The 17,275-nt window shown below is 45.5% G+C and overlaps 5 protein-coding genes across 5 annotated transcripts; 3 read left to right on the forward strand and 2 right to left on the reverse strand.

Annotated features, from left to right (window-relative positions):
* Window positions 1–657: 657 nt before the first annotated feature.
* On the forward strand, window positions 658–5,386 carry PADG_11553 (uncharacterized protein; the record flags this gene model as incomplete). The annotated part of the gene is made up of 7 exons (XM_010760708.1): window positions 658–745; window positions 833–867; window positions 2,096–2,198; window positions 3,260–3,624; window positions 3,682–3,820; window positions 3,966–4,867; window positions 4,952–5,386. The coding sequence occupies 7 exons, from the start codon at window positions 658–660 to the stop codon at window positions 5,384–5,386; spliced, it is 2,067 nt and encodes a 688-aa protein (XP_010759010.1).
* Window positions 5,387–5,471: 85 nt separating this feature from the next.
* On the forward strand, window positions 5,472–5,837 carry PADG_11554 (uncharacterized protein; the record flags this gene model as incomplete). Its single annotated transcript, XM_010760709.1, has 2 exons — window positions 5,472–5,677; window positions 5,735–5,837. 2 exons carry the CDS (start codon window positions 5,472–5,474, stop codon window positions 5,835–5,837), a joined length of 309 nt encoding a protein of 102 aa, XP_010759011.1.
* Window positions 5,838–6,469: 632 nt separating this feature from the next.
* On the reverse strand, window positions 6,470–8,973 carry PADG_03178 (uncharacterized protein; the record flags this gene model as incomplete). Its single annotated transcript, XM_010760466.1, has 5 exons — window positions 6,470–6,511; window positions 6,622–8,336; window positions 8,429–8,530; window positions 8,701–8,809; window positions 8,953–8,973. The coding sequence occupies 5 exons, from the start codon at window positions 8,971–8,973 to the stop codon at window positions 6,470–6,472; spliced, it is 1,989 nt and encodes a 662-aa protein (XP_010758768.1).
* Window positions 8,974–10,231: 1,258 nt separating this feature from the next.
* Window positions 10,232–11,371, reverse strand: PADG_03179 (polyamine acetyltransferase; the record flags this gene model as incomplete). Its single annotated transcript, XM_010759992.1, has 2 exons — window positions 10,232–10,759; window positions 10,925–11,371. 2 exons carry the CDS (start codon window positions 11,369–11,371, stop codon window positions 10,232–10,234), a joined length of 975 nt encoding a protein of 324 aa, XP_010758294.1.
* A 3,250-nt stretch (window positions 11,372–14,621) lies between these two features.
* On the forward strand, window positions 14,622–16,021 carry PADG_03180 (uncharacterized protein; the record flags this gene model as incomplete). The annotated part of the gene is made up of 2 exons (XM_010760467.1): window positions 14,622–15,183; window positions 15,255–16,021. 2 exons carry the CDS (start codon window positions 14,622–14,624, stop codon window positions 16,019–16,021), a joined length of 1,329 nt encoding a protein of 442 aa, XP_010758769.1.
* Window positions 16,022–17,275: the final 1,254 nt, after the last annotated feature.

Raw genomic sequence — 17,275 nt, forward strand, 5'->3', positions numbered from 1 at the left:
AACGAAGGCATGGAACAGAAGCTGAACGGATTTTGTCCTGGGACCATCAAGTCTGCGGAAGCGGGGGTAAACGGTATTTGGGGTTGACCGAAAAGTTGGAGAGACGGGACTCCCATAGCCAAAGAGGGCCAAAGGAGGACGAGGATGGAAGCTGCTCTTAACTGCATGGCGGCAATACAATGAAGGCGAAGAGGTATGGGGAGGGTGGAGGCGGGGGCTGGGGGAAACGTTGAGGAGAAGGTCCTTGATAGTTGATGGGTAGCAATCTCAAGGTTGTAGGTCTGGAAAGCAATGAATATAATGATAATAAGTGAAAGTACAGTAGAAGACTAGGAACTGGATTACGCAGAGAGAAGAAGCGTAAGTACTAGTAGGCGTGGGATTAGGGGTGGGTGTGAGAGTGAGAGAGAGGTTGAAGAGATGGCGATGGCGACGGCGATGGCGATGGCGATGCCGCGTGATGCTGTAGAGATAGAGCGACCATCGCACCGGTTGCCTGACGACGTTGGGCCGCTTCTTCTGGGGTTGAAGGGAAGAGCTCAGCAGTGGAGGAACGGGGCGAGACCTATTCAGGATTAGCGCTGAGAACCAGCAGCTTGACAGGTCACATGATATCAAGGATCTTTCGCTCTGGCCTTCGAGAGGATCCAGGTAATGATGGAGCTTGACAATACCAAACCTTCCGAAATTATTTTCAAGGCAAAGCTTTTTGCCTCTGATTTATTCCGTGATATTCCTTGTCATGGTTCGTGGCCAGATAGCCAGATATGTGTCATGAAGGTGGTAGTACGATCCTTTGAGGATTGCTGCGTGCTGATGCTGATGGTAACAGCATCATGGTCAAGGGCCCCGACAAGCCCAAAAATTGTGAGTTGGATATCCATGTCCTTGAGTCCGCGGCCTATCAGTGACTAAAGGAGTGAGGACTGTGTGGACATGGAGTCATTCCTCACTTCTTTGGAATGATGAAGAAGTTCAACCGGCAACTTGTGCCAATCTTACCTGAAAATATTCCTTTGAGATAAATGCCTTCCCAGTGCTATTTTTCTGCAGTACATACTGAATCTTGAGATGATTCATCTGCACAACTACCCACGGAAATGAATGGACAACTTTATCAAAGACCTACAGGAGATTCATGGGGCAGGAGTACACCATATTCAGTTGCTCATGTTGATCAGAGTACAGGGGTCCAAAACCTAGGAACATGATGATTGCCAAAAATGATTCAGAAAGATAGACTTTGGTTGAGCAGAGACCTACAACATTCCAGTCACTGATGAGCAAAAATGGCTTTTGGATGAGGAGGAGGAGATAGTTCTTGGCTTCCAGGACTGTTTAGTAAGTGCTCTGCATCAAACATGCATTCATTCTAAATCTCATTATCTCTATTGTAGCAAGCTGATTGTGCAACAGGGAAACTTGATGAAGCATACCTTTTCTACTGCACTTGATTGAATCCAACTGTGTCATGTGTGAATGATGAATAAAGGCCGCTATCATCAGTTTGTTCCTGATGGCTGGGAGTCTTGTTCATGTCACATAGATCTTTCAGTAACATTTGCAAGCATGCTGGCACAGTCCTATGGCACAGCTGAACAGCTATCCACCACATTCATTGCATATGCATCATCATGAGAAGGGACTGATGGACATGTTGGTGGAACATATGATGATGAGGATAATGTGATGGCTAACACGGATGGCCTATTAGATCCAGTACATCAAGAGCAATAGTCTTTTCAAAAATATGACTTGGATAAAGGGGGGAAAAGGCCAACAACGCGTTTTTCAAAAACTCAGCCAATTTTTCGGAATTTGATTCAAGAATACCATCATTCAAAAGCTCTTGTTGAAACTGATCAGTCTCTCAAATTTTCATAAGATTTAGACAACAATTGGAGGTGTGATTGAGGAAAACATGCTTTTCTTCAAAAAGTGAACAATCATCAAGAACTTTCATCATCAACTCACACTGTTTCGTTCAAATAGTATGAAAATTGAATAGAAGGGAGATCGAGTCTTCAGACAATAATATCAACAATCATTAAGAGATCTCTATAAAGGGCTATGTCCTAACCCTCATGACACTCAGGCTCTGCCTTTGTACGATCAAAGCAGCGCTATCGGAGCGGCGCTATCAAGGCAGCGCCTCCACCTTATTCGTATACGACCGAGGCGGTGCCTCGATCATCCTCGTATAAAGCCCCTTACTCCTGAAGCTCTGCCCTTTATAACGGAAGCCTGATCCCTACATGATCTGGCTTTCTTTCTCCTTCTTTAATGATTCCTTTCTGTTTTCATACGCGTTAGTTATCAGCTGTTCTCAGCGACTAGCCCGTTACAATTTCACTAGCTCATTGTGTGAAAATTTCATGTTTTCTCTGCATGAAAACTCTGCAGATTTTATCAAGTAACCTTTTTCACACCACCCCTTTCACCCAAAGTTTGCTCTAGACATATATCTGTGGAAAGTGAAGAGCACATGATACTGATATACTCATATCCTGCTAGGCGGTTGCCAGGCAACGGGTCTCACGTGTGCCCATAACATAATATTAGAGTTCGAGTTAAGGTTTGTTAGGGATTTCCCCTTTTAAAATTTGTGTAAGCTCCGCTGACGGTAACTAACTAGCAGGAATGAAAAGGGTGACTGATTACAGAGTAACCACTCAAGGGCAGCTATTCAGAGTAAACAGAGCACTTGAGTAGAGAGGAACTACGGAGTACGCGAAGTTGTGCTTTTGAGGATGGGGTAGTTTAGCGGTCTTTGGAGCTAGGAAAGTGCATGACTGGGACTGGTGCCTGCCTACAAGAAGCGTCCCGTTTTGAGGAACGGAAAAATCATCCAACCGCATCCAGGTTCAAGAAGGTCAAATACGCATAAATTTGGGATTCACGATATTCCGAACGCGTCTCTTCTCGATGGGTTAGTTTTAGCTGGCCACATACGGTTTCAATTACCCCTATTTTCGTTCGCGCTTATTGCCGTTCCGTCGCGTTCGAATAGGATCCCGGTTCCTTGCTCGGCGGCTCTATCCGTTCCCCAACATCCCCGATCTGCATCAGAGCCAAGCCCGGATCAACCCTTTTGACTGTAATGCTCCCTTAATTATATACCAGCATCTGTATCTTCTCTCGCAAATATCATACATCATAACTTCCTAACAATTCTGTATTTTTCTTCCAGTGTTTGCTTCTAATTCATCACATAAAATTAGTGTACCAATCTTAACTTTTCTCCCTTTACAACTCCTAGTTAAACCTCGCACCAAACTTAACGGTCTTTTATACTGTCAAAATGGCGGGACTTCACAAGAAGAACACAACACTATCAAGAACCATCCTCTTACCGACTCAGTCCATAGATTACAAGTTGTGCTTCAGGAAGCTGAAAAACTCTATGAGTTGCACCTAATTTCCCATGATGGCGCTGTTGGTAGCCTTGACCATCTCTATCGAGGAGCAACTTCAGCACTCCTCTCTGCTTTACAGGGAGAGGATGCAGCTTACAACCTTCGCTCACGGATGAGTGACGGAAATATGGCATCTGATCTAGCACACTTGGTCGAGCGCCTCCAAAGGACAAAAGGAACCTTCAGATATGATGAGTATCGCCTGCTGGTATGTCTAGTCATTCAAAAGCCACCAGACATTGAACTCCAGAGTGTTGAAAAATAGAACATCGACATGTGGACACCTGTATTTAGTCTCATTGACAACATTCTTCAAACAACTCCTCCAGTGAGCGTCTCCCCCTCCTTTGACAGCACGCCAGTCAAGTCCACCTCATCATCACAGAAAGGTTCCGAGCAGACATGTGAGTTGGTGGATTCAAGAATATTTGATGAGATACATGACTGCACATTTCAAGACATTGAGGGCTTCTTTGACAAATACTTTGAGAAGAAGAACTGGAGCAGCAAAGCAGATGCTATCTGTCAACACATACTGGCCCCAGACAGTGATGGTAATTGGGCCCAGTTTCCTGATCCTCCTCTCAGAATCACGCAGCATCTACTACACCACAATGAGCAAAGCAGATCTTACTGGTTCAAAGGCAGAACAGCAAGTTGACCTTCTTTTGCAAGCTAGAGGTGAGAGCCTCTCACAAAACAAACACAACTGGAGAGACATCCTGGTGATTGGTGAGCTCAAAAAATCTAAGGAGGAGATCAGGACCAAAGCCACACTGCTGCAGATCAGCCGCTGTGTGCATGAGGTCTTTGCTGCGCAGCCCACCCGACGGTTCATTCATGCATTCACTGTCTGTGGGACCAAGATGGAGGCATGGGTGTTTGACCGCTCAGGCCCCTACAGCTCAGGCATCATTGATGTCTATACAGACTCAAAACAGTTCTTTCAAGTGCTTGTGGGCTACACCATGATGAGTGATGAGGAGCTGGGACTGGACACCTTTATTGCTAGGGATGAAGATGGCAACAAATCAATAACTGTCAAAGGGCCTGAGTACTCAGAGGAAAAGAAGGTGCGGCTGGGTGAAATGCTTTCCTGTCAGATTGCCATTGTGTGTCGCGGAACCACATGTTTTCTTGCAAATGATGGACAAGTGGAGGGTGTAGCCAAATTCTCATGGGTGTCAGACAAGCAGCAGTCAGAGGCGGAACTCTTCAAGCTGGCAGGTCAGAAGAATGTCCAGGGGGTTGCCAGGATCATTGGCCATGATGCTATCACTAGTATCACTGACATGCGCTGCAGCCTGACCTTCAACAAGTGCCATGACTTTAAAATCTTACCCCTCAGCAGAGCCTCCTCATTTCATCAATCTCAGACGCTCACCGAGGCCTGTCACTTAGATATCCGTCAAAAGTCACCATCCAGGAAGCGCAGATACCTGGGCAAGAGGGTCCAGATGTCTAAACAATCACATTCCATCAATCAACCATCAAGGAACACCCAGGAGGAGAATGAACTAGCTTTCTCCATTTAGTCAGCACACAAACCAAGCCTCTTTGACAGGAATGATGAGGAACTCTATGACAATCGTGTCCTCCAGTGTCTTGTGATCTCACCGGCTGGCCGGCTGATCTATGACTACAGATCACCCTTGGAGCTTCTCACAGCACTTCGCGATGCAATAAAGGCGCACCGGTCTCTTTACCTGGATGGGAACATTCTTTATCGGGATATTTCAGAGAACAACATAATAATAACTGATCCAGACAAGGCGGATGGTCACTCAGGCATGCTAATTGATCTGGATCTTGCCAAAGAAGTTGATAGTGGGCGAAGTGGTGCACAGCACCGCACTGGTACAATGGAGTTCATGGAAATTGAGGTGCTGCTAAATATTGACCATACCTACTGGCATGATCTGGAGTCATTCTTCTACGTGCTTATCTGGCAATGTGCCCGTCATGGTTAGGACAAGCTAAAGCGATTGCGGGCGTTGTATCAGTTACATGGCTGGTTGGGAGATAGTATGTTAGAAATGTGGTACGTCGGAAGCCATGAGAAAAATGCAAATGCCAAACAAGGCAACATTGGAGCTTGTTGGATTTGAGCGCATCTTAACAGTTGAATATTCTCCACCGAACACCAGTTTACTGACAAAATGGTACACCGATACTTACAAAGAGATCGCAAGAGTTAAGCGAAGCGACATGGGCGCAGATGGGTTTGAGGATATTTTATCTGAGTTTCCCCCAATATTTGAGTGTGCCAAACCTCTTTGCAGAGCTCTGTGAGACATTCTTTTCCCGCATGGGGGCAGAGGAATTATTGTTGGTACCCCGCAAGACCCAAACCGCTTATACGATCCAATTATCAAGGCATACGATGACGCGATATCTTTGATTGGTTGTCAAAGTGATTAAGATAATGGAGATCGTGGTGCCATTACTTTGTTCTTAAAATTCACACGTTGCGATGGAATATTTCGCAGCTGCCATGAAAATAGTGACGTACCGCTGTAGATAGCAATTCCAGCCCTGTCCTCAACAGCCGAACAACATTTTCACATATACATATATAGATCGAGAGCCTATAGGGCGTCGTCCAAAATTAAATAGCAGGAAATTTAAAGCTTATCTTCTAGTAAAAAAGGAGCAATCATTTTTTAGCTTCAGCTCACTCCACACCTACAAAGGAACTCTTTTCAACACGAGGCGTGAGTTTTCTTTTGGAGCACAGTAAAAGAAGCTGCGGACGGTAAGGTGGATTATATTTACAGTATATTGACATCGACGGTGGAGACCTAGGTACGATATATTTGGGATATATCGCATGGGATGAACTGGAAGGTTCCGCCAGAGAATGTAGATTACTACAAGAACGAAGGTATCTATCTAGTCCAGAATAAATTGACAGCGATTACACTCGGGAAGAAAAAAATATAAAATCAAACACAGAACATAAACAAACAAATGAAATGAAATGAAATAATCCGTGAACTCCAATGCCAAACCTGGATCTCATCCTATCATTGAACGCCAGAGTCCAGCCCCTCTCAGCGGCGTTGAGTCTTACCGATTCCACGTTTCCCAGAGAACTATAAAACGGGGAAAAAGAAGGGGTTCACAGTTAGCAATATGTTCCGCATTATAGCTAAACAGAGGCAAGGGGGGGGGGAAATAAAACTTCAACAAATATATCACTCACCAAATGCTTTGCCAAAGAAGCCGTTTGATGTCGATCTGCTTCACCTTGTCTCGCCATCCGATTCATCTTCTTCTGTGCAAGCCTGGCTATCCTATCAGCCTTGCTTCGAGATTGTATATCCGTTATGCCGTCGACAAGACGATTGGTTGGCCCCTGGCTGCGAGCTCTGCTCTTGGCGCGTTCCAGCAGTTCCTGCCGAGAGGTGTTGGCAGCACCACCGTCGATCTCCATAGCGTCTGCCGCTTCGACCCCGGTTCGGGAGGTCGTCCGGCCACGGTATTGGGATTGGGATTGGGATTGGACGCGGCTGGACGCGGACTGCGCGTCGTAACCGATTGATTGCAGATGAGAATTCATTTCAGAGAGTTTGCGAGCTTTCGCGCTGCGAGGGATAAGTGCGCGGTTCTTGAGGGATTTTCGCATCTTGGACGCGTTGCGGATCAACTGTTGCTTCTCGCGGATGAGGTCAGCCTTCATGCGAATGTCGGCCTCCTCTGCATCTTCGACGCTCTCGTCGGAATCATAGTATCCCTCCGCCTCCAGTTTCTCCTCCTCCTCTTCTAGCGCGGCTAGCTTCGCCTCAATGTCAGGATCCACAAAGTCGTAGACGTTCTTGCCATTCCATACTTCAGGGATCTTGTCGTGTTTCCACTCGTCATTCGCAAGCATGTAGCTATCTTTCAAATCTACGTTAAATACACCCGCACCCCCGTTCTCTTCTTCCGTGTCCCTTGCAAGCTTGCGTTTCTCAGGATCACCCTTATTGTATTTCTTCAGCGATTTGACTGCTTCGGGTATGAAGACTTCGCAAGTGGCTCCACCAATGGGTTGAGCAACGTGGATTCTAGCCAAAAGATCACCCAGCCTTCCAGACGGAGTACCTGCATTGTTAGTACCCGTTTTCAGCTTCTGGGCCACTCTCTCTGCGAGAAGTCTGTCACAAGCAGCATTCTTCACGGCTGTAACTCCTTCTGTAGTTGCACACGAAACCTGCAGCATCTCCACTTCCGCCGGTTTCAAGATAGACTGGAGCTCTTCTTGGGTCGATGCATCCAAATCTTCTGGTCGCATTACATCGATTTTATTAACCACCACGTAAACGATCTTATTTGCAAACAGCGGCTTAATGCTGTTGAATAGTTTAATTTGATCTGTCACTGAATAGCCACACTGTTCCGACAAGTCCATGAAATAGAGAATCACAGATCTCAAATGAGCAATAGCAGTAATTGACTGCATTTCAATCGTATTCATCTCTTCAAGAGGGTGGTCCAAGATGCCAGGGGTGTCAATAGCCTGGAAGCGAAGGTACTTGTAATCGAAATGCCCGACGAACAAGCTTTTGGTAGTGAAGGCATACGGCTGTACGTCAACATCTGCCTTGGTGATATTTCTCAGAAAGCTGGACTTGCCAACGTTGGGATATCCACAGATAAGGAGCGTTCTGGTATTGGGATCAATCGAGGGCAGACGCCCAAGATGCTGCCGCACCTGTTCGAGATAGACAAGCGGATCCTTCAAACGTCTACATATCGTCGCCATACGACCCAGAGCAGCTCTTTTGAGCTGTTTGCACTGGAATAGTGACTGGGCATATTTGATGAGGCGGACATAGTCCCGGGAAACGGTTTCTATCAAATGTTTGGCAGTGGCAAGCTGGCCGAGCGCAATACGGAAATGGTCAGCATCATAAAGCGTATTCATCAAATCCTTGTCTAAAACACGCAGAGAAAGGTTCAAGTCAGTAGATGATCACTTGAGAAATCACACCTCTTCTCCGAGCACAGGAAAACTGGGCCCAACTCACGAAATGGATGAATATCCTGCAGTCTAGGGAATCCTTCCAGTATCGCTTGGAATTTCTCGCAAAAGGTCTCTGATGTGAACTTGACTTTTCTGGTATAAAAGGCTGCAGAAGTCGTGAAGCATGTCAGCTTGCATAATTTATTTTCCAACGACCACCAGCTTGCATCCAAAGCGATAGCTTCTCTTTTGTCAACTAATATACTGGTCTATCCACCAATCCCCTATCAAATAGGAGACTCCTGAAAGGAACATATATGGAAAATAACAACCCACCTCTGATCCGACTAATCTTAAACCCAGCCCGAATCTGTGTGGGCAACCGCCTCTGTGTCCGACTAAGAACGATATCCAGGAACTCCTGGCTCGAGGGCACAGGCTGAATCTATTGACAGCAAAAGAAGAGAGGTAGAATTTATCAAGTCAGCCACCAAAAATTCGTATTCTCCACAACAAGTCCAATTCCGCAAAAATAAGCCGGATAGGAATTGATAAATAAGATCCACGGATTTAATGGGTCAGACATACCTCTTTCCAAGTCGTTTTCATGATGCCTGCTCAAAGAAAAGCAATAAGGAGGAGGCGGATGAGAAGACAGAGGGAACTCGATGAGATAAATGGATGCAAAGCGGGTGCCTCACAGTCGTTGTCTTTCCTCGCCGTCGTTGTCGTCTTCTGCAGCAAAATTCCAGAAAAAACATAAAAAAGTGTTTAGTTGGTTGGAAATGGGTGACCTGCAATGGAAGTTTTTCCCGAGGCGGTGGGGAGAAGCAGAAGGGAAGGTTTAGCCTATCAGCTTATCAGCTGCAGATGCATGCCCCATTGCAACCGGCCACAATAAGTTAGTTATATGATATTAACCCATTGATTACTTGTTCTAGGGAGTCATTCCAACAGCCTTATGCCAAAATTAGGTCTTCATATCCTCCACCCTGACAGCTGCTGGTTCCCCCCTCCTTCCTACAACCGTAATATCAAACCAAGAGTAGACAAAGGATCGTAGACCAGTTGTTCCGGGCACTTGATGCTGTGTATAAATAGATAATAAGTCTCCGAATAGAGCACCCTATATACAATAAGAAATAATGAAAACATGACAGCAGTGCACAAGAACAGCCTTACATACTAACATCCGCCCATCCCTATACTGTCATTATTCCGTGTTTAAAACCAGATATAAAAAAGCCCTACCATTATCTCTCTTAGCCGCGTCAAAATTCCTGTTGACAAGGGGGCAAATCAAATAAAAAGAGGGGGGGAGGGAATAAATTATTCTTCGAAAACAGAGTTCCCACGTGGATTGACACTAGGTGAAGGAAACAGCAATAGTCAAACGGACCGCGGACGAGGACAATCAGCCTTTCTGCCGATGTCCAGGCCAATGTCGACGGCAAATAGCATATCATGCAACCCTTCTGACTGCGCTTACCACTCCGATTTCTTCCAATCTAACCGACCATTAAGACGAAAAGTCATGTGGAATGCTCAGGTTCATGCCCATACTTGTGCTGAGTGAATAAATAGTACAGCATGAGGCCAAGCCAAGCCAAACCCCCGGAAAAAAGAAGGAAAAAGGAAGGAAAAGGAAAAGGAAAAGGTAGAAATAAAAGAACAGAAAAGTGGGTGGGTGGGTTAAAATGATAGGAAGAAGGGAAAATAATCACGAAAGATAAATATAGAATAAATAAGGCATTGCAACATTCCACAGAAACACCGAAAAACTGAAATTGGTTTGCTGGGGCTTTTGCATAGCTCAAACTCCCGCGTCTGAGAACTCTAGAACCTACATTTCGTCACCAATAGTTGATTAGTGTTGAAATTCATGCGGTTGATGTGTAGATATGGGTATGTAGAGTATGCATACCATGCTATACCATCCCCCACCCCCAAACGTGCAGTCACTCAAACCCCGATTCTCAAACCCCAAACTGGTGTAAAACGGTATCAGGTGGTCATGCGCCAGGAGCGCAATACGGTTAGCAATAGCGGCATCCTTGATCCGCTGGATATACGATTTCATAAGAGTTGATCCCAGACGCTTACCCTGGTGCTCCGGCAGGACTGCGAGGGAGTGCACTGCGATCGTGGATCCTTGTTCCTGGTGGCCGAGAGGTTCTGACCCGTTGTCAGCTTCGAGTGTGGAGGTGGAGGTGGTTTTGTCTTGCCAGTTTGGCGGGATACCTATGGAGGCATCGGTTACGCATAGTGCTGGGGTTCTTGTGGCTAGAATGTGGGCGACGAGCGTTGGTTGTGGTTTAGGTTGGCCGGGCTCCCGTGGGGGAAGGGAGAAGATGCCCAGGGATAGTTCGGGGCATTTGGTTAAACGATATAGTATCTGTGATATGCACATTAGATATAATTCAGGGAAAACAAAAAACAAATTAAAAATAAAAACTAAAATAAATAAAATAAAATAAAAAATAAAAATAACCCGGCGACTTTTGTCACATCCTCCTTGCTCGTGGATAAAAAAGAATACAAAAACGGCGAAATAAATTACCTTTTCCTCCGTACACCTCTGATGCTCCGGAAACGCCGCCTCGACCGCCAGACAATCATTCACATTTGATAAAGACAGCAGCTGGACGAATGGATGTAGTTGATCTAGCTGCGTAGGCTTCGTCGGTGGTGGGCGCCGGAAGTACCATCCATAGTCAGCAACGTCGTCGTGGTCGACTTCGACAAACCCGTCCTCGTCATCATCAATGTCGTCCCCTTCCAGCTCCAATTCGTTAGTCACGATGCTATCTGCCTGTGCTAGCTTGGAACGCTCAGCAAGTCTCGACTGTTCCGTGAGGGGTAGAGGATGTAATTTGGATCGTGAGGGATCTGTGGAATCTGCGGAGCGGGGGGGAAATGATGACTCCAGGGGAGCCGTTATTATTCTTATTCTTATTATTTTTACCGTAACTGATGGATTAAACACTGCCATACCGTTTTCTGACATATCTGATATCTTGACCGGTGAAGGATGGAAAGGATGTTGGGGGGTGAGGGGGGACGGGAGAGAGCTGCGCGGATTCCGCCTATGATGATATCTAGATTAATTAGCGCATCAAATCGAGATTTGTGTAGTTTTGCTTCTGGGGAGGGATTCCTGCGATTCTGAGGTACAAAAACACTGGGAGGAGATATGTTCACACACAGGGAGGGTGGAAGGGAAAGACAGATAAACAGTGTCCCGCGATGACAGACAAAGGATTCGTGGGATGGGCAGAGTTTTCAACTTTCACGAAGAACACCTCTTTTTCAATAGTTATGCATAAATGATTTAAATGATCAACCAGCTCTCGGACAGGGCTCCACTGTCTGGTAGTCGCAGAATCTTTGTGAAGGAGATGGGGCTTTTCCTTACTTTGCAGGGTTGAGTCTGGTCTTGCCTTCATATAGGCATCACAGGTGTGATGCAGGCGTTGGTGATTGTTAAGTTGGGAGCCAGTTGCTACAGTGCCAAGTTCGTAGGTTTATTGGAGTGAGGGGCAACTTTGCAACCCAAAACGACTACAAAAATGGGCATTGTCGCCTGTTTGCTTTTTGTTAACGTAGGTGCATACGTATGTAAAGTAATTTGCTTATTTATTTTTATTTATTCACTCTGGTCGTTGATAGAGAAGAAATTCTGTTGCAATTCAAATCGACTATCTATTCAAGAGCAGGCGAGCGGACAGATAAGTCGTGGTTCGTCGTGGTTTCTTTGGCCTTGGGGGCGGGTTGCATAAGAGTACATTTTATCTGGCGATTTCTCTGGATTTTGAGGATGCGGAATCTCTTGAGCTCTTGAAGGGAAAATGGAAGGTTTTTTTTTTTTTTTTTTTTTTTTTTTTGAAAGATTGCGGGGTTGGTTGGGTTGAACATGGGCATAGACAACGAATGTGTGGTACTTCAAGGGTACCTCGAGACACAGTATTACTATTGATGGAGTGAAAGTCACTTCGGAGTCACGCTGATGTGACACTTATTTTGTTCCTGCATTGGCGGGGTAATCACCCTCCATGCCTTAATATTCAAGAGATTCGATGTTCGGGGATACATACACAGGGAGTACATTATCATTCAGATAAAGTGGATTTATAACTATTTTCGACATCTTGCTCATATCCTACTCGGCATTTTTATGTTTAGTCTAGACAAGCAAATTAAATCTCTTAATATGGTAATTCAAGGTGACGGACGTCACAACGGGGCTCAAATCTGCCAGTAGATTCTCTCCTTCGAATGATCAAGGTAGTTAACCACCTTGTTTGTTTTATGGAAAAACACTCAGGTTATATTCTCTCGCCTAACCAAATCAGGCTCATCTTCTTCTCACTCAGTTGTCCAGATACAATTTCGGCGGGGAGTCAAGATCCATGCCAGATATTTGTTGAATTAGTTGTTGATCAAGGAGACATGGTCGTCTCGCATTCATCCCCCTATCTCCAACCGGCCCCACAACATAGAATGGTAATTTCATTGGAGAAAAAGAGAAAAACATGCATATGTTTCACGGATTTGGGATTACTGTCAGGTGCGAGCCGCATACAACCACAAAAAGAATAGAGTATCCTCCAATGAGGATTGGGCGTTATATCGATTGTATTTAAAATGTCATGGTCGTGGGGATAGAGCGAAGGTCAATAAAACTAACTAGTTAAAATTTGTGGTAAATTCGCTGGCCAAATGACAAACAGACTACTGTTAACGAGTAGCTTCGGTGTGTGTTCACATCGTTCATTTCCTTTCCCGGTGCTAACTGCCGGCAATTCGTGTCGCCTTCAAGAAGAACCTGGCAACCTGAACTAGAAGCTGTAATTACTCTGTAGAACTTGATCGATCCCAAATTGATGCTGGCTCTAGTATAAGAGCAGGTGTAGCTTTTGGCGGAACAATTGCCCGGAGTCATCAAATCATTGTAAAGTGAACACACCGCGGAAACCCTAGTATAAACCCTCCATCTCAGCTATGGTCGACAGAGAAACGCGGTTCCTGCAAAAATGGCTGAACAGAGCTGCAGTAACATTCATGCATGAGAAGCAACAACAACCTGGATAATCCCAACGGCCAGCCACTTGATGTGTTCTCCTCGGAAGCTGGTTTGGTGAATCATGGTGCGATATTATCGCGACAGGTAGGCAGGTGGGTCTATCACTGTAATTTCATTCACGAGGTCGCGATGATTCAGAGTTGGAGGATCTATCTCCACGGTGAGCGAGGGTGACGCTGGTGCTGAGACATCTGCGACTCTTCCACGACGATTCTCTTCCCCCTCATCATTGACTAGCTGATAAAAGGGTTACCGTGGACAAAGGGAGATCACCTGTGTTGTAACCAGCACGTTGCAGGCAGAAAGGGATAACGTGGCGGCGTCAACATAAGGGACGGGAATCATTATCCTGCTTAGGACTGCACCGCAAAAACAGCAGTGAGGATGACGATGAGCGAGAACTCCTGTAAGTAGAGCTCCGTACAGCACATACCTAGGTAAGTTGTATTGGGTTGCGCTTCTCCTTGTTCTTGTGCTGAGCGATGTTAAAATAGATGGGTATCGCCATTGGCTGTGTTAGTAAGCCTCCCGGTCTCTCACTTCGCCCAACTTCTCTGTTCTTCTTTCCCGATCCCCTTCAGATTCCGGATTGATTCCTCTTTTTTTTTATTTTTCCTTTTTTTATTTTATTTTTTATTTTTTACTTACATATCTAATATCTCTCTGCTTCAGTCTCCCTTTGCTCGACCAGCTGTATCTGTGTGGTCTCTGCCCTAGCTATAACAAGAAATCGTTGAAGCGGCCGTGTTGTTGCTCCGCCATCATCTTGCCTCTCCACACCACAACTTTGCCCTCGCCATACCTCCTTTACTCTCTGGGACCGGCTTGAGACACTTCAGTTCAAACAGCCCATTATTTGCCGCTCTCTCTGGACATCTGCTTTCTCACCCTTAGACTAGATATTCCAACCTAGGAATTTCCTTCCTCCCCCTACTCCAACCTTAGAACGCTGCAGCCTGCTCTATCTGACAACGAATCGATCGTCCGGCCCAAAAGGGCCCCCCCCCCCTCATTAACAATGTAAGATTGTTTTATCCTGGAAACGGAACTCGGAAAAAATTTTGCTTGCTAGTTTCGCGTCTGACATCTACTCTGTAGGAAAATATCCGTATCCGTTGTCGCGTCGGACCTGCAAGTCGACTCCGATCTCATATCCCTCGATGTTGGAGATGACATGACTGTCGCAGATCTCAAAGCCGTCATACAAAGCGATATTAACGTAACTCCTTCCGCATTACGTCTTTTCTTCAATAACCGGCTCTTAGCAAGCGATTCTCAGACATTGGCACAAGCCAAGATTACGGAGGGAGACATGCTTGCCATGCAGATTCTAACTCAACCACCACGCCCACAGCAACAGCAACAGCACAACAGCATACGGCGGTTAGCGGGAGGAAATACAAGTTCAGATAACGAACAAGCCACCACCAGACAGGGATCTATGCCAGATCCAGAGACATTGCGGCTGCATATGCTAGGTGATCCAAGAGTGCTGGAGGGGGTGCGAAGACAAAATCCAGCACTAGCAGAAGCAGCAGGGAATGCGCAACAGTTCCGTGAAGTGCTGCTCGCGCAACAACGGCAAGAGGCAGAGGCAATCGCTGCGAAGGAAGCAAAAATTGCAATTTTAAATGCGGATCCATTTAACGTGGATGCGCAGAGAGAGATTGAAGAAATTATTCGCCAAAATGCAGTTTTGGAGAATCTACAAGCGGCGATGGAGCACACGCCTGAAGGTGAGTGGTATTGCTAAGATTGTTTTTATCCTTTCGTCTGGTGTCGTGTGGTTACTGACAGCTCATTCTAGCTTTTGGTCGGGTAAGCATGCTGTATATACCTGTTGAAGTGAACGGCCAGCGGGTAAAAGCTTTTGTCGACTCGGGTGCGCAAGTCACAATAATGTCACCAGAATGCGCCTCTGCATGCAACATCATGCGCTTAATAGACCGTCGCTATGGTGGCATTGCTAAAGGCGTTGGGACAGCTGATATCCTCGGACGAGTACACTCCGCCCAGATTAAAATCGGAGATATTTTCCTTTCCTGTTCGTTTACTGTGATGGACGGCAAACACATCGATCTTCTTCTTGGGCTCGATATGCTTAAACGACACCAAGCCTGCATTGATCTGCAAGATAACGTTTTAAGGATCGCAGGCCAGACCGTGCCCTTCCTCAACGAAGCCGATATTCCCAAGCACGATGAACCCGAAGATGAGCCACAGGTGCATGGACGTGATGGTGCCATTGTAGGTGCCCGGTCAGGCGCTGTCACCCATCCGGCTAACCCGCCTTCATCCTCCACTCCACAGTCCCACTTCAAGGCAGCAAATTCCCCAACCTCTCCTGCTTCCACACCAAAAATAAACATTCACTCTGCTTCCTCTGCTGGGCCGTCCTCCACCTCCTTCAATAATCGGAACATTTATGCGTCCAACCAGCAATTGCCGGCATCGCGATGGCCCGCTGAGTCAATTTCCAAGATAACGGATCTTGGCTTCACGCGAGAAGAAGCACTACAAGCTCTTGAAGCTGCTGGTGGGGATCTGGATGGAGCCATCGGCTATCTTATTTAAATCGCATGCTCTCTCGTGTCGGACACTGTTTTTTATAAATTAATGACATGACTCCCGCCTACGGTCTTCCGTGATTTCACAGTCGATAATGATAATAACGTCCCTAAACCAGTAGAATAAATGGCAGGTGCTTATTGACCATGAGAATGACATCATGTAATATCTTCTCTTTCAATTTTCTCTCTCCCTCACTTTCCTTGCAACTCAGCATTGAATGTATGTTCACTTCCTTAAGATTTGTCTGTCTAGCATATTTACTAGCCCTTACCTCGTTTTCATTACTGTTTGCATGGCTAGAAATGCAAGTTATACTTCATTTTTCCTCCCCCCCCCCCCCCCCCCCTCTTTTTTTTTTTTTTTGAATAAAGTGTTTCGATTGCATTGTGCTATGAAGAGAATTACGTAGTTCAAAGTACGTAATTCGGAATTATATAGTCCGGAATCATTGTCTCTCATGATAGAAGGTAAACTGATTGATCAAGATGAGGACTGTTTATCTTGAAGCTGCACATTACACTCTCAACTGACCCATGCTTGAAGACAGTACATTCCTGCATGGCCGCTTGGTTTGTTCTATGTTCCAAAAGTCTGTTGTACTTTAAATCTCAGGCGACGGGAGTAGTTAAGGGGTAATAAATAAAATATTTGAAAAGTTGACCTTGTATTTCTAAGAGCTTCGGCTTGTGTCATTTATCAAGGAACTGTCATTTTAAGTCATTCTTCTTTCTCTTCTCATTATTTAATTTTTTTTTCTATCTAACAGCATTCATATCAGCTTAATGAGCAATATCTTTGCATCTAAAAGTTCATGAACATCTTCATCTCAGCAGTCGCATTACGCTTGATGATTTTACATGTTTTATATTGTAACTTAAACACAATCAGTACGAAACTATCAGTGAGATTGATTTGATTAAGTATCAGACGTTAATCTTCACATGTGTATATTATTATTAAACATTAATCAGACAGAAAGATACGAAAGTAGCCCAAATATCAATCAGCTGTGTTTTATTTCTTTCTTTTAAGTTGCAGGGCCACTCTATTGACGCCCTTTCAATCAGAGGTGGTTGTTGAAGTTTCGCGACAGCCAGGAATTGCAAGCATCATCGCCAGCGGATGATACGTTGCATTCCAACAATTTGATGGCCTGTCTGGTCACGCTTAAATTATCCTTTAATAAGCTCGATATCGCCGCCGTGGATTTTACCCCTTCCGCCGCTGGTGGCATGCTTTTGCAGGTAGAAACGAGAT

The sequence above is a fragment of the Paracoccidioides brasiliensis genome (genome assembly GCF_000150735.1).
Source record: "Paracoccidioides brasiliensis Pb18 unplaced genomic scaffold supercont2.3, whole genome shotgun sequence".
Classification (NCBI taxonomy): domain Eukaryota; kingdom Fungi; phylum Ascomycota; class Eurotiomycetes; order Onygenales; family Ajellomycetaceae; genus Paracoccidioides; species Paracoccidioides brasiliensis.